General features: G+C 45.0%; 1 protein-coding gene across 2 annotated transcripts in view; it reads left to right on the top strand.

The window, feature by feature from the left end:
• Positions 1 to 4,228, top strand: part of WTAP (WT1 associated protein) — a 32,858-nt gene extending 28,630 nt beyond the window's left edge. For both annotated transcript variants that reach the window (XM_083176226.1, XM_083176225.1), the window contains exons 7-8: positions 211 to 365; positions 2,985 to 4,228. In XM_083176226.1, coding sequence (XP_083032352.1) covers positions 211 to 365; positions 2,985 to 3,559 — 730 coding nt within the window. In that variant the 3' untranslated portion in view covers positions 3,560 to 4,228. The remainder of the gene's footprint in view (positions 1 to 210; positions 366 to 2,984) is intronic.
• The last annotated feature ends 10,364 nt before the right edge of the window (positions 4,229 to 14,592 follow it).

Raw genomic sequence — 14,592 nt, 5'->3', positions numbered from 1 at the left:
TTTGTTCCAAACTCCAAAGCAGCAATATTAATGAGACCAGACTCTGGCGGAACACTTGGATAACTGTAAGCGGCGGGATATGCCAGTGTTTATAGAAGATTTTTGTGTTTGTAAAATGCAAGTAGTAATAATGAAAGCATTGGCTAATGGTACTGCAGCATATGCAAGGTAATCTCTTCATGTTTTGACAAGTAACTTCTTCCTTTGCAGCCAAACAGGCAAAAAATTAATGGCGAAGTGTCGAATGCTTATCCAGGAGAATCAGGAGCTGGGGAGACAGTTGTCCCAGGGTCGTATTGCTCAACTTGAGGCTGAGTTGGCTTTGCAGAAGAAATATAGTGAGGAGCTTAAAAGCAGTCAGGATGGTAAGGGTTGTGCTTACAAATGGGCTCATTAATTGAATTCCCTGTAATTTTGTTATTTTAATTTTATTTTTAGAATAAAAGCATGAACAGTAATTTTTAGTTTTGATCTTGTGTGGAAACAATATGGTCCTTTTATGGGTCAGACTGTTACTTTTTATGCAGAAAGGTTCTGCATTATGAATGGATTGGCTAGTTTTCTGGATAATAATTACTAGATTGCTTGTTTTATGCATACCAATGATTAACACATTACGGGGTCTATGTACAAAGTTTTGGAGAGAAGTAAAGTGGACAGATATGAATTATACGCCAATCCGCTTGTAAATGTCATGTTACAGGGTGTGTTTAGAAAAGATAATTAGGTGTTGGCTAGTACTTTATCTCCACCCACTTTATCTCTTTCCAAGGCTTACCTTTCTAGATTCCTAGTGGTGCCCACAGACGGTGCAATTTGAACTTTTTTAGTTCAAATCTCACTGTATTTTGCCATGCTATGCGCACTCCAGCGTAGTCCGTATTGCAAGCCAAAAATGTGCAATCAGGTATTTAACTAGGTCGCATGTACCCTGTAATTTACTATTGCAGTGTAGGCAAAAATAGTGTAGTTCAGAACGCACTCAGTGTACAGTTTAAATTGTATGGCACAAATCTCACAGGGTGTGGAAACCATTAAATCTGTACCGTATCCTTGATTTTCTGAGTGGCATTGATAAATATTTGCACACAATAGCGCAGTCTTCTTTCCTTCATTACAACAAAGAACACAATGTGAGCCGAATGTCAGTGATGATTATCCTCTGTTTCCACAGCACCAACATGAAAGTTTTTTTTGTTTGTTTTTTTTTTCCATTAAAAAAGCAAAAAGGGTACATTTGCCTCGAAGACATTGCATGTAGAACACTGAACGCACCGAACATTGACTATCTAATGTAGGGGTACACAACACTAAATGCCCCAGATGCTAGGCAACTACACATCCTAGCATACTCTGCCATAGTTAAACACAGGGACGGGGAACCTTCGGCCCTCCAGCTGTTGTGGAACTACACATCCCAGCGTGCCCTGCAAGAGTTGTAGCATGGCCACACGCGTCCCATCATGCCTTGTCACAGATTTGCTATTCTAAGTTGCAGGGCTGAATGTTGACTACTCCTGATCTAACTGAACTCCAATTGTGGCTGACATAGGTAGTCCAAGAGCAGAATGTCATCATTGAGGCTGCGGCTAGAATGCCAATAAGATAGTGATGTGGTAATAAAGCATTTGTGCCATGTCCTCATTAGAACTTTATACATAATGCTTTGCCACATTTTAATCCAATTTTTACAGTCTTCATTCTTGTTAAACATTCTGTAACACTAAATACCACCCCTAACTGTGGGCACACTTTCAAGAAGGTGGCAAACTGTGGATATCTGTATTATAAACGGTTTTATTGCACTTTTCTGAAGGCATTGTGCGGTAGCTCTGCAGAATGACCAGAATGTTTTGTTGCCAATATCAGGTTATATCTTTCTCTATTGCATCCTAGAAAATTATAGACAAAATTTAATCGGTTGCTATGGGCAACAAAATAATTTTGTTAGTAAATTTACCCCAAGGGCAAGCTGCGACACTGAGCTGTTCTGATTGCTCGCCATCACAGGTCGCATGGTCAGTATTCAACTGACTCTCTTTACATGCCCTTTCCACCATGCTGTTTTTGTTTTGTTTGTTTACAGCGAGGTGGAAACGGCGTGTGGCCGCCAAAACAGTGAGGTTCCCGGCTAAATGCAGCGGGTTCCCACGAGCCTCACCGTTTGGGGGATTCCTCACTGTCCTCTGCCAGCGAGGGATACCCCGGAACATTTAATAGAGTGAGTGGCCAGCGTGGGAGTTAATTGGCAATGATGGCTTGTTTACAGTGATCCTCCCCGTTTTACCCCTCGCTGGGCGCATTGAATATGGCCCAAAGTGTTCTATATTTGACTATTGTCAATGCAATCTACCTCACATGTTAAGGTAAGTGTTGGGGAAATTAAAATTTTTCTCCCTATCATGTTATACAGGTGTATCCTCATACATCTTTGCTGTCATGCCGAACAGCTGACAGCCCCTCTTGGCATGCCAGGTCCTGTGTGAGTCTTCTAGCTTCAGGCATCTTCATTTATTTTATTTTTTTGCTTAAGTTGTATATTAGTCGAAACACTATGCGTCAAGGAGACTTTGCTGCCTAATGTAATAGCTGACACTTGTGTATCTGTGTGTGTGTGTCAGTCTGAATCTGTATATGAAGTGCTACAGTGAAGCAGCTGCAGCTTGATCCAATACAAGTTCTGTTCGGACTCGCACACAATATACTAGTGCCCTAAATCCGTTTAACCTGCTCTGTCTACTCATGCATCCTATGTGCATTGTGTTGCAACTAAGACAGAAAGAACGCCTGATGTTAGCGGAGTTACTCACACTGGACATCTCGTGCTGCTGGGTGTAGTTAGGCTGCATGTATGAGGACAAATCTGTAAGACTAGCCTTAGTTAGTAGCACTAAATATACATGTGTGCGTATTTATCATTTTGATTTGTTTAACGTTTTCTTATTTCATATGGTTCATTTATTTTATTTTTTTATTTAACACAGAACTAAATGACTTCATCATTCAGCTAGATGAGGAGGTGGAGGGAATGCAAAGCACAATCTTGGTTCTCCAGCAGCAGCTAAAGGAATCCCGCCAGCAACTATCTCAGTTCCAGCAGCAGCAGTCTCAAAGTTCTGCTAACAGAACTCTTGCAGAGCCCAAAGAAGAAGGAGAATCTACCAGTAAGGATTGCAGTCGCCTGTCGAATGGACCAAGCAACGGTGGCTCTTCTCATAAGAGAACTCACAGCTCTGTGGGGCATTATAGGGAGGGCAGTAGCGCAGAAGAAGACTTTCCTGTGTCTCCTGTGAATGAGGGCAAGCTGTCAAACCACTCGGATGAGAGAACTGGTAGAAGTGGAGGCAGCTACATGAATCAGCTTAGTACTGGGTATGAAAGTGTAGACTCTCCTACTGGAAGTGAGAACTCTCTCACTCACCACTCTAATGATACAGACTCCAATCATGACTCTCTGGAGGAGAAACCGAGGAGTGCAAAGGGCAAAAGAACTGCGAGCTCCCGTCACATTCAGAATGGCTTGGACTCTGGTACAAATGTACAGAGTTCTGTTTTGTAAAAAATATGCTTTTTTTTTTTTTTTTTTTTTTTGTTCTTTTGTTTTTTATACACTTTAATTTCAGAGTTCATACTGTCCAGGAATAGTGCATATTTTGTCATAAAGTTGCCGAGTTTTGTTCTGCATTGTTGCTTAATGTAATAACTCTGCCAATTTGGACGTTTTAACAGTTAATTGCATTGAAAGTTGAAAAAAAAAAGCCATTTGTGGACAGTTATTTTTGTCAGTTAATGAAATGTTGATTAAAGATTGACAATGTTTGAAATTCTTCACATTAATGATGTCTGTACAACTGTTAATATCTGAAACTTGCTGTATAATGGCATTCCTACCCATGTTTCCATCCTACTTAGACTTTACCAACACAGTGTCATGGTTCTGTGGGTTTGGCTGCCAAAGTTTGCCCAGTAATGTAATTTTATCACAGAAAGTTGGACTATTAGGAAAGTTCTCTGGTAGTTTTATGTTTAAACACCGTTTTATTTTCCTCTTCTACAAAGTATCTGTACATACTACTTATTTTCCTCCTTTAGATGGCTGAATGTTTGACACTTGTGTGCAGTTACTCAGTTTTCAAAACTGTTGTATCTTGTTTATGCATATGACTGTGACTGCAATATTACCATGCCTGTACTTACCAAACCAAAATAAAGATTTTTAATAATGTCACCTTTTTTATACAGCTTTGATTTATGCTTGCCTTACAGATTAATATATAAAATAATGTTGGCTGTATGATTACATAATCTGCAACTAAAAGTGAGGCTGTTTCTGCTGAAGTGCGGCAGACTTTATAACCTGAAATAAACCTATTAGTCATACACCGCTTCCAGATAGCTGCAGGTTTGCTTAGCTGTTAAGAAGTTATTTACCTCGTATAACACCGACCTCGTATAACACCGACCTACTACAAATAATGTTCAATTATTTCTGAGAGTATATATTTGTACACATGTAAGAGATTTTGGAACTTTTTGTGGAATACTAAAGTCTCATACACGCTTGGTGATAGAGTGATTATCGTTCATTTTGCCCTTTCTGAGCAATATTTTTCATTAGATCTCCCAGTGTGTATTCTATTGCCAACACACTCGCGGGTCATTACCGACCCCCCTCTGTCATCTCTGCATGTATAGATGAGGGGGCGTATCGTTAATGGGGGAAGAATGCCCCTCACCAGCATCAGCAAGTGTCTGACAGTGGTTCCCAAACTCTTTTGAGCCACAGTGCCTTAGAGCAGTGGTTCTCAACCTCGTTCCTCAGGGACCCCCAATGGTGCAAGTTTTCCAGGTCTCCTCACAGATACAGAGGTGCACTAATTGCTCACTGGCACATTTTACAAGATCGCAGGTGGAGCTAATCACCTGTGATTCTGTGAGGAGACCTGCGAAACGTGCACTGTTGGGGGTCCCCGAGGTTGAGAACCACTGCCTTAGAGTTCCAGAATATCTTTCACAGCACCCCTAAGTCAAAAGTTTCTTTTGATAAATTTAGAGAAAAAAATATATAAAATTAAGAAAACTGTTTTGTCATCCATAGGCTCAATTATGTAGTGAGAAACTAGATTTGCTTTTGTTTGTCCATATATTTCATGATTGGCGGCCGCAACTCAAACCAAACTGGTTTTGCCTATTGCTTTGCCCGTAACCATTATGAATTTGTCCTAAACCACCAATCCGAGGCACCCCAGGGTGCATAGACACACAGTTTGGGAGCCACTGGTGTATGCACTTGCCGGTGCCCTGCCAAGTACCCACAGCCGATGATGGCGGGGATTGCTAGATGTACGCACCTTTTTAGAGCCGGATTCCATTAGATGTAGGTCTGGGAAAGGTGGTAGCTGCAGGCTTTAACATAAGGGGCTATTCAGCTAAAGCCCCTCTACCATATCCAGCAAATTACCCACTAATGGGATTTAATCCGTATTTTCTTTGCTCTATGGGTTAATGCATTTTGTGGCATCTACTATTGGTACATATTAATGTGGATTCGGTTCAACACTGAGGCTGTAAAAGAAATCGGCATTAAGTGCAAATTACTGCTGGCTCTTACATAGAAGCCCCAGCAGATCATTTTAGCCCATAAACTGCAATATATTGAATACGGCCCTAAAGCTGGGTACATAAAAGATTTGTATAATCGATCTGGTTGGAACAAAAAATCTGATACTGTATCTCAGCAAATGACAACCATCCATTTGCTCCCAAACACTGAACAACAGATAATGGTCGTACAAGCATATACGGTAAATCAGTTTGGTTTAACAAATACATCCGAATGATGTATTTTTTTTTTTCATGTTTTTATGAGGAAATTATCTCTTGTCATTTGCAGCTATACATTATCAGCTTTTTGTTCCCATCAGTAAAGGTGCCCATACGCTAGTGAGATGTATCTCACCAATTGGTTGCTTGCAATGTGGGCAGGACATTACTGGGGGACATGATACAGTGCATGCAAAAGGACCACATGCATCTCATGCGATCCTATTAGGACTTAACAGGCTGCCAGTGAGATCTACAATTGAGATGCAAAGTGCACGGAAGCGCACATCGTAATAGCACCAAATCCTTCTGCAATGTGCCAGTTTGCATGACATCCATCACAGCAATGCGTCTCAATCTCATGAAAACTGGCCATATGACACCAGAGTATGGGCATCTTTTGATTGGACAAAAATCTTTAGTCTTTAAGATCAGTGGTGCCACATATCGTATAGTGCGTACAGTAGAGATGGCTAGTGAATCGCTGCCTCGACTCAGTGACTCGAACCAATAAACTGCATACATGATTCGAGTCACTCTGTGGCAAGAGCCGAGACAGCAGCAGCATTATAGCATAGCACTAGCAGGCTCAGCCCCTCTTTGAATCATCAGGCTCAGCAGGAGAAACGAGAGTGCAGTAACAGCTGAGTCCAAGTCAAGTCTATGCTGGGAGCCGTGCACTGTCTCTGTGCCTGCAATTCCACACCACGAGTCATGAGCCAAGCCACTGACTTACTCCCTGTCTGCCAGCACACCCTGAGGGACAGAGACTCTGCAACTCCCTTAGTGTGCTGTGAGACCTGCACTGTCTCCCTGTGCCTGTAATTCCATAGGAGTAGTGTGCAGACCTTTAGACTGGAAGCACAAACCCCAAACAAAGTTTTAACATGGTTTTGCATTAGGCATCTTGTTATAAGGCAGCATTTCCAAACATTTTTAGGTACTCTTTACCTAGCACGGCGCCCACGATGTCCATCGCGGTCATCGGGTGTAAAAAATCGCGGGCATCGCATGCACTACAGTAACGGGTGCGACGCGATGCCCGCGATTTCCCATAGGGATCAATGTTAAATTTTTAAATGGACCCGATTTTTCAGTTCAATGCCCGCGATTTTGCCATAGGAAACAATGTTAAATGGGCCACAGAGCCCAAATAGGCACCCTTAGCAGTGAAATGTCCCCCACAATTGTTACGACAGCCCACGATCCACGCAAAGCGTGGCGAGCCTGCGAGGGGCGGCGGTACGCGTCCGCCGACCTTTTCATACCCCCACTATCCACGTCGGCGTGGAGTTGAGAATAGAATAGTGTGGCGAGCGCAGCGGATACCTGTGAAGCCCCCGTAGGGCCGCGTTTACCTGTGAAGGTATCCGCGTCCCCTCGCGGGGCTCGCTGCGCTCGCCACACTATTCTATTCTCAACTCCACGCCGACGTGGATAGTGGGGGTATGAAAAGGTCGGAGGACGCGTACCGCCGCCCCTCGCGGGCTCGCGCTCGCCACGCTTCGGGTTCGCGTGGATCGTGGGGTGTCGTTAACAATTGTGGGGGACATTTCACTGCTAAGGGTGCCTATTTGGGCTCTGTGGCCCATTTAACATTGTTTCCTATGGCTAAATCGCGGGCATTGAGGCATTGAACTGAAAAATCGGGTCCATTGAAAAATTTAACATTGATCCCTATTGGAAATCGCGGGCATCGCGTCGGTCGCGTCGCACCCGTTACTTTAGTGCATACGATGGACGCGATGCCCGCGATGGGCGCCGTCCTAGGTAAAGAGTACCCATTTTTATGTCCACTTTCCATCCATTGCAAATGTTCTATCCTAGGTAAACAACCTGACTTATAAAAAGTAACAATATCATGAGCATAAGGGGAAGATGCTATCTTTTCTGTGTATACACCATTGTGCATATGCAGCAAGATAAACATTAGTCAACTGCTTGGATGGAGTAATGGAAGACCAGCATGACCTATCCACAGAAGATGGAATCACGGGAGATTAGTAGTAGCTCGCAAGTGGTGCAGCAGGAAAAAAAAAAAAAAGAAATTAAAGGCTGCACATATGCAATAAAGTTTTATTAAGAGAACATTGTCTGAAAGCATTGTGAATAGGGCAGTGGTTCCCAAACCTGATGCACCACCAATAGATTAGGTTTTATGGATAGCCCAGTTTGTGCGCAGATGTATAATCTGACTGAGGTAATAATTAAGTCACCTGTGCCTAAGCATGGATTGCATTGAGGACCATGTTTGGAACCACTGACTTGAGGGCTGTATTGTCCATTCAAATTTTCTTCAGACAAGCTGGTCACCTATTGACAAAAGCTCCTAGGAATTCACACATTAATAAAAAAAATAATAATCTCATTAACTCAATGGGGTATATTCAATGCCGATCAGGCGAGCTATGACGGAGAGCAGTGCCAATTGCTCAATCCCGGGATTGAAAAATGCTCTATCCCGGGATTGGCTTTCCTAATAGGAAAATGCCCTGGCTGCCCCGCATTTACTTACATGCAGGTGCAGCTGGTTTGCCGACGGGGTGGATGTATGGGTTGCCGAGTGGATGGGCGGTCAGCTTCAGGAGCCGGGTTGGGGGACGGCTGGTTCATGCTGCTGCTGGCGCGCTGGCTGGTTGGGCAGGCGAGTGGCGCGTCTTCATACTGCTGCGCAGCGTGACCTCTGATCTCGTCACACTGAGAGGTCACGCTGTGCAGTGCTGTTCTGCCAGGTACCGGGAGAAGTGCTAAGACACTGCCCGGCATTAGACTGCGCATGTGCAGTCTAATCCCGAAATCCCGGGATTGGAAACTCCAATCCCGAGATTGAAATCCCGGCCTTTTGGGGGCCAAATCCCGGGATCCCGCCGATTCCGGGATTGGTCACCCTAGTTCGAATACAGAGTGTGAAACTTGCAAAAAAGAGGTTAGGAGGAGGAGTCAGCTACATAAGTGATATTGACGGCTTTCAATAATCCCACTCAAACTAACGGGAGGAGAGGTGCCCCCTTGGGAGCAGGAGCCCAGCGGCAGATGACACCCTTGCTTCCCAAAGTTACTCCTCTGAATCAAGCCATACCTACAGTGAAGGTTATATGGGTATCACTGCTTATTTACAGATGGTATAATCAAACTGACTGAGGTACAAATGAAGTCACCTGTGCCTAAGCTTGGATAGCCATTAAACCTGGACTGTTGTTGTGCATTGAGGACCGCAGATTAACACCAGTGCACTAGACCAACTTTCATCCAACTTTGGGAACTATAATATGGCCTATTATGACCTGGGTGCAGTGCATGTGAGCTAGGGTACTATTATATTGGACATAACGTGATCTAGCGCACCACTATCACCCATAAAATAACTGCTGTACCGAGCGGAAGATAATCTCTAAAAATGCTATAGGGCCCCTAAAGTTCTGCCTATGCCCATGATGGCTAACCTTGACACTCCAGATGTTTTTAAACTATACATACCAGCATGCTCTGCTTCAGTTTTAGTCATGCTAAATCTGATGCAGAGCATGCTGGGATATGTAGTTCAACAACAGCTGGAGTGTCAAGGTTAGCCATCAAGGGCCTAGGGGGTTGCTAATAGGTATTTGATTCTGTGTCTCACATGGTAAATATAATATAGGATTACAAATGGTAACCTGTGCTCTGTATTTCAGTTCAGGTTATTTAGTATATGGGTGTGCCATTCCTGGTTAATGATTTCTCTGTTGATTCAACAGATTCCTGCTCGACACACATAATGGGCCTTATTCTAGTTCACTCTCTCTGACAAAATCCTTCTTAAACCCCTTTCACATTGCAGCTTTAACACGGTATATTGCCGTTTTTTTTACCGTTTTAAAACCGGGACAGTTGCAATGTGAAAGCTCCATTGTCAATTTACCGGTTACAGAATACCGGTATTTTGAAACGTGTTAAAAGCAGGATCCTACACGTTTAAAAAAGTGATGGGACAAAACAGCATTGAAACAGTAATACCCCTTTCAGACCGCACTTAAACGGGTAATATACCGTTTAAGCTATGCGGTGTGAAACGGGTTAAGGCTGTCTAACCCATTCTTTAAAACGTTTAAAATTACCGGGTCAATGCCGTTTATGCGATGTGAAACCAGCTTGAGAAAACCGTGTACACTGCAGGGGGGGCATATGTTACTTGTGAAGAGAGAATTAGATTTGAGTGGGGTTTTACTTCAAAGTGAGATCTATATTGCAGTGTAAAAATAAAGCAGCCAGTATTTACCCTGTACAGAAAGTAAATAACTCACCCAAATCTAATTCTCTCTGCACATTTTACATCTGCCCCCCTGCAGTGCACATGGTTTTGTCCATGTAAGAAGGATTTTTGACAGAAAGAGTGAACTAGAATAATGCTCAATATGAGAACATAACCACTAAGGATAGAGTAGATTTTTTCGGTACTTGTTTCCTAGCACGGCGCCCATCGTATGCCATCGCATACCACTAATTAAGGTATGCGATGGGACCCGATTTTCTGGTCCTAAGACCCGCACTGTACAATTTAAATATCGTGTCGCATCGCATGCCATTACAATGGCATGCCATGCGATTTTTAATTGTACAGGCACCCTGATGGGTGATTACTATGTTAAATGAACCTCCATTGTTAACGCCACCCCCCACTATCAACGCCAACCCGAAGCGTGGCGAGCGGCGGCGGTACGCGTCCTCCGACCTTTTCATACACCAAATATCCACGTTGGCGTGGAGTTGATTTTATATAGTGTGGCGAGCACAGCGAGCCACCAAGCCTGAAGCGTGGCGAGCGGATGCGGAATACATGTGAAGTAATCCGTGTCCGCTCGCCTTGCTTCGGGCTCGGTGGCTTGCTGCGCTCGCCACACTATATAAATTCACTCCACGCCGATGTGGATAGTGTGGGTATGAAAAGGTTGGAGGATGCGTACCGCCGCCCCTCGCCACGCTTCGGGTTGGCGTTCATAGTGGGGGTGGGGTTAACATTGGGGGTGCATTTAACATAGTAATCACCCATCAGGGTGCCTGTACAATTAAAAATCGGGTCTGATCGCATGCGATGCGATCGATACGATGGCATAAGATGAAAATCATGGGCGCCGTGATAGGAAACAAGTACCGATTTTTCATTGAGACTACTGCAAAGATGGTGGCTATTGTAGTCTCTGACAGTATGATGCACAATAGACCCTTTTAACAAAGTAGGCCTTTGTCTAGCAAATCAGAAAGCAAGGCACAATGGGCTCAATTCAGGTTGGCTCGGTAAACTGCAAACATCACAGCTTACCGAGCACCTGAGACACTAACACACACACACACCCCGATTCCCCTTGCATGCCTCTGCTGCAAGAGAAATCATTAGATGGCCCGCTGCATTGGAAGATGCTGCATTAAGCAGCTAAACCCTGTTCGATTCAGGGTCATTTTCCATTTAATTTGGACTATATAGTCCAGTAATACTTTTACTCTCCTGGGGATTTGTGGTATCAGACAACGGCAGTGCGGGCATATTTCCAACGTGTCATGTTTTGCCCACACGTTAAATTTGGTGGTGCAGAATTTTCTTAAAAGTGATAGGAGCATGCAGGAGATGCTTGCAGTGGCCCGCAAAATTGCTAGACACTTTTGCCATTTTGCCACTGCCTGCCAAAGACTGAAGCACCATCAATCCCTCCTGAAACTGCCCTGCCATCACCTCAATCAAGAGGTTGTGATGCGCTGGAACTCCACCCTCTATATGCCGCAGAGGATGGAGGAGCAGCAAAAGGCTATTCAAGCCTACACAGCCACCTATGACATAGGCAAAGGAGGGGGGATGCACCTGACTCAAGCGCAGTAGAGACTAATTCCATGTTGTGCAAGGTTCTCCAGCCGTTTAAACTTGCCACACCTGAAGTCAGTTCCAACACTACCAGCTTGAGTCACGTCATTCCCCTGATCGGGCTGCTGAAGAAGCAGCTGGAGGAAGTGAAGGAGGAGCTAAAGGGTGGCAATTCTGCAAAGAATGTAGGTCTTGTGGATAAAGCCTTTCAGTCACTTTGTCAGGATACGAGGGTGGTCAGTCTATTAAGTCAGAGTACTACGGGGCGTGGCCACGGAGGCGTTGGAGTGAGGGAGGTTGATGCCGGCTCTCTCCTAGATCCTCGTCCCTCTCCCGCCCTTTGCATGTGAAAGTGATCCAGCAAAAGGTCCCTGTGCCCGGCTGCAGCAAGTGGATGTGAGACCGCTTCATTGTCTCAAGCTGTTGACGCTGCGTTTGCGTGCCTCCGGTCCTCTCTCCTTCATACAAGCGACCCCGCCGGCTGGTGGGACTACGGAGCCGCCCGCAGGTGAATACAACGAGCCCGGCTTCCTCCTCACCTGGTCTGACCTTCCGGCGCGTGAATTACCGCTGGGTGAGAAACGCTGCAGGGAGACGCCGGCAGTCGCTGAGACGCGCAGAGACAGAGGGGAACTCGCTGCGGTCCCCCCAGCAACTCTCCTAAGGCGATTCCTGGCGTTGCTGCTGCCGGGTGACGCTGGCTGTAGCCAGTACAGTAATAGAAGGGGAGCTGGCAGCAATCTCTTCAATGATCTTTCCCTGAATCCTGACGGTAATATCGTTGCTGGCTGATGACACAGCACATTGCTTGACCTATTGAGATCCCCTGCCTGCCTGTACATTGGATTCACCACTCGCTGCAACAGCAGCAGATGCTGGGGTACAAGACTGCCTGACTCTCCCTATGAACTGTCCGGCCAAAACTCGTTTGGAAGTTCCTTTCCGGTCCCCAGCAATTATACCCTACTGAAGCTGTACAACATACCGCAAAAATCGGCGTCCTGGTGCCGCGGGTGACCATTCCGCCTACAGCAGAATCGACTCCCCAGATCCATCGTCCCTCGGGAAAAGGTACCTCTCCTATTGTTTTGCCGGTGGGTTAATAGAGTACTAGGACTTGCCCCGCTTGTATTGGGCTTATATTGACACATAGTAGCCCTTTGGACTGCAAATATCCTATATTGCTCTAAGGGTCCCTGCAGGTGCCCTGTCTGACTTTGTTACTAATTTCCATTTCTGTGGCTGAGAGAGCAATCGGATACTCAAATTCTCCATCTAATTTGGTACATTGTGAAAAGGCATTCTCAGCGAGGGCTCGGGATATTAAGCACAGGAAAAGTGAAAGGAGAGTATAAGGGGGGAAGTAATAGCAGCAAGGAAGAGTGAAAGAACGCACCAAAATGGGCAAGACAGGCCAGACTGCGGCCGCAACCCGCCTGGAAAAATATGCACGCTCGCAGACTCAGGCTGCTAATAGTTCCCAGATCAACACCCCACAGACTACCCCCTCTAAAGGGTCGGCCGAACCTCGGCCCACGGAGGTCTCATTACAGCAAGTCCTTGATGCAGTTAATTCATGCGAATCAAATCTGATGGTGCAGATTAATAAAGTTCAAGTTGACATTTCCCTGCTACGACAGGATGCACAAGTAATTAGGGAAAGAGTCACAGAGGTGGAGAACCGTGTTTCATCATTAGAGGATACCATGGCCCCTCTTCAAAATCAAGTTAAATCTATGTCTGGCCAATTGTCGGATATGCGACTTAAAATGTCGGACTTTGAGGGGAGACTTCGACGTAATAATATAAGATTCATTGGCTTCGAAGAAAGGATTGAAGGCAGTAATCCTGAAAAATTTCTTGAGACTTGGCTAGTGCAGGAATTCGGGAGAGAGGTATTCTCCGCGCAATTCGCGATTGAAAGAGCTCATCGGGTGCCATCCCGCCCTGCTCCTCCAGGAGGTCCACCACGCACTATAATAGCCAAAATTCTCAACTTCAGAGATCGGGACTGTATCCTGCGATTGGCCAGGAATAAAGCAGATTTTGGGCACATGGGCAAGAAAATATCGGCTTTCCCGGACTTTCCCATCGATATTCAACGGGACCGTGCAAAATTCAGGGACATAAAAGCAAGGCTCAGACAGCTTGATTTAAAATATTCCATGCTCTATCCTTCGAAATTGAGAATAGAAGTCAATGGAACGACTAAATTTTTCTTTACTCCTGCAGACGCTGCGGGTTGGCTGGATGGCTCTTACCCTGGTGCGGGCCCTCTTGCCAACTAGCAGAGTCACACGACTGTTTATATTAATTTTTTTTTTTTTGTTGCTCCCCTTTTTTTTTTTTTTTTTTTTAATTTCTTATTATTGCCTTGTTGTATACAAGCCTGTCAGCTCATATGATGTATATTGGATATGTTTGCTGGGTTCTCTTGCGTGTGGGGGGGGGGAGGGGGGATAGCGGGGAAAACAAGAAAAGGAAAAAAGATCCTCAGTTGATAAGAGAGGGGAGAGCCGGTCACGCCATGGGTGGCCATTTATTGATTAGCCCCTAGAGATACTAGTTTTGGGTTAGATCATTGAAGGGGGGGAGTAGGGCTCCAGGTACGCCAGGGGTGTTAGGTTGTACAGGGTGGGGGAGGGGGGTAGGGGTTTTTGTAATGTCTTTCTGTATGTGTTATGTGTTGTGCGTCAAGGCAGCCTACAAGGATGGAGGAGAGAGAGATGGGAGGAAGAGTTGTAGGAGAGTCTTTATGAGTAACTTATGGGCAATATTGATAAGGAATCTAGGTGATGACTAAATTTCTAACGTGGAACGTCAGAGGCCTTAATAATAAAATTAAACGCTCACTGGTTTTAAATCACTGCAAATCCCTGGACGCTGATATTATTTGTCTTCAGGAGACTTACTTGTGTGGGGATAAATTGCTCTCACTA

Source organism: Crinia signifera, chromosome 3, assembly GCF_055691185.1.
Source record: "Crinia signifera chromosome 3, ASM5569118v1, whole genome shotgun sequence".
In the NCBI taxonomy this organism is placed as follows: Eukaryota; Metazoa; Chordata; class Amphibia; order Anura; family Myobatrachidae; genus Crinia; species Crinia signifera.
This window is presented reverse-complemented; position numbering and strand designations above follow the sequence as displayed.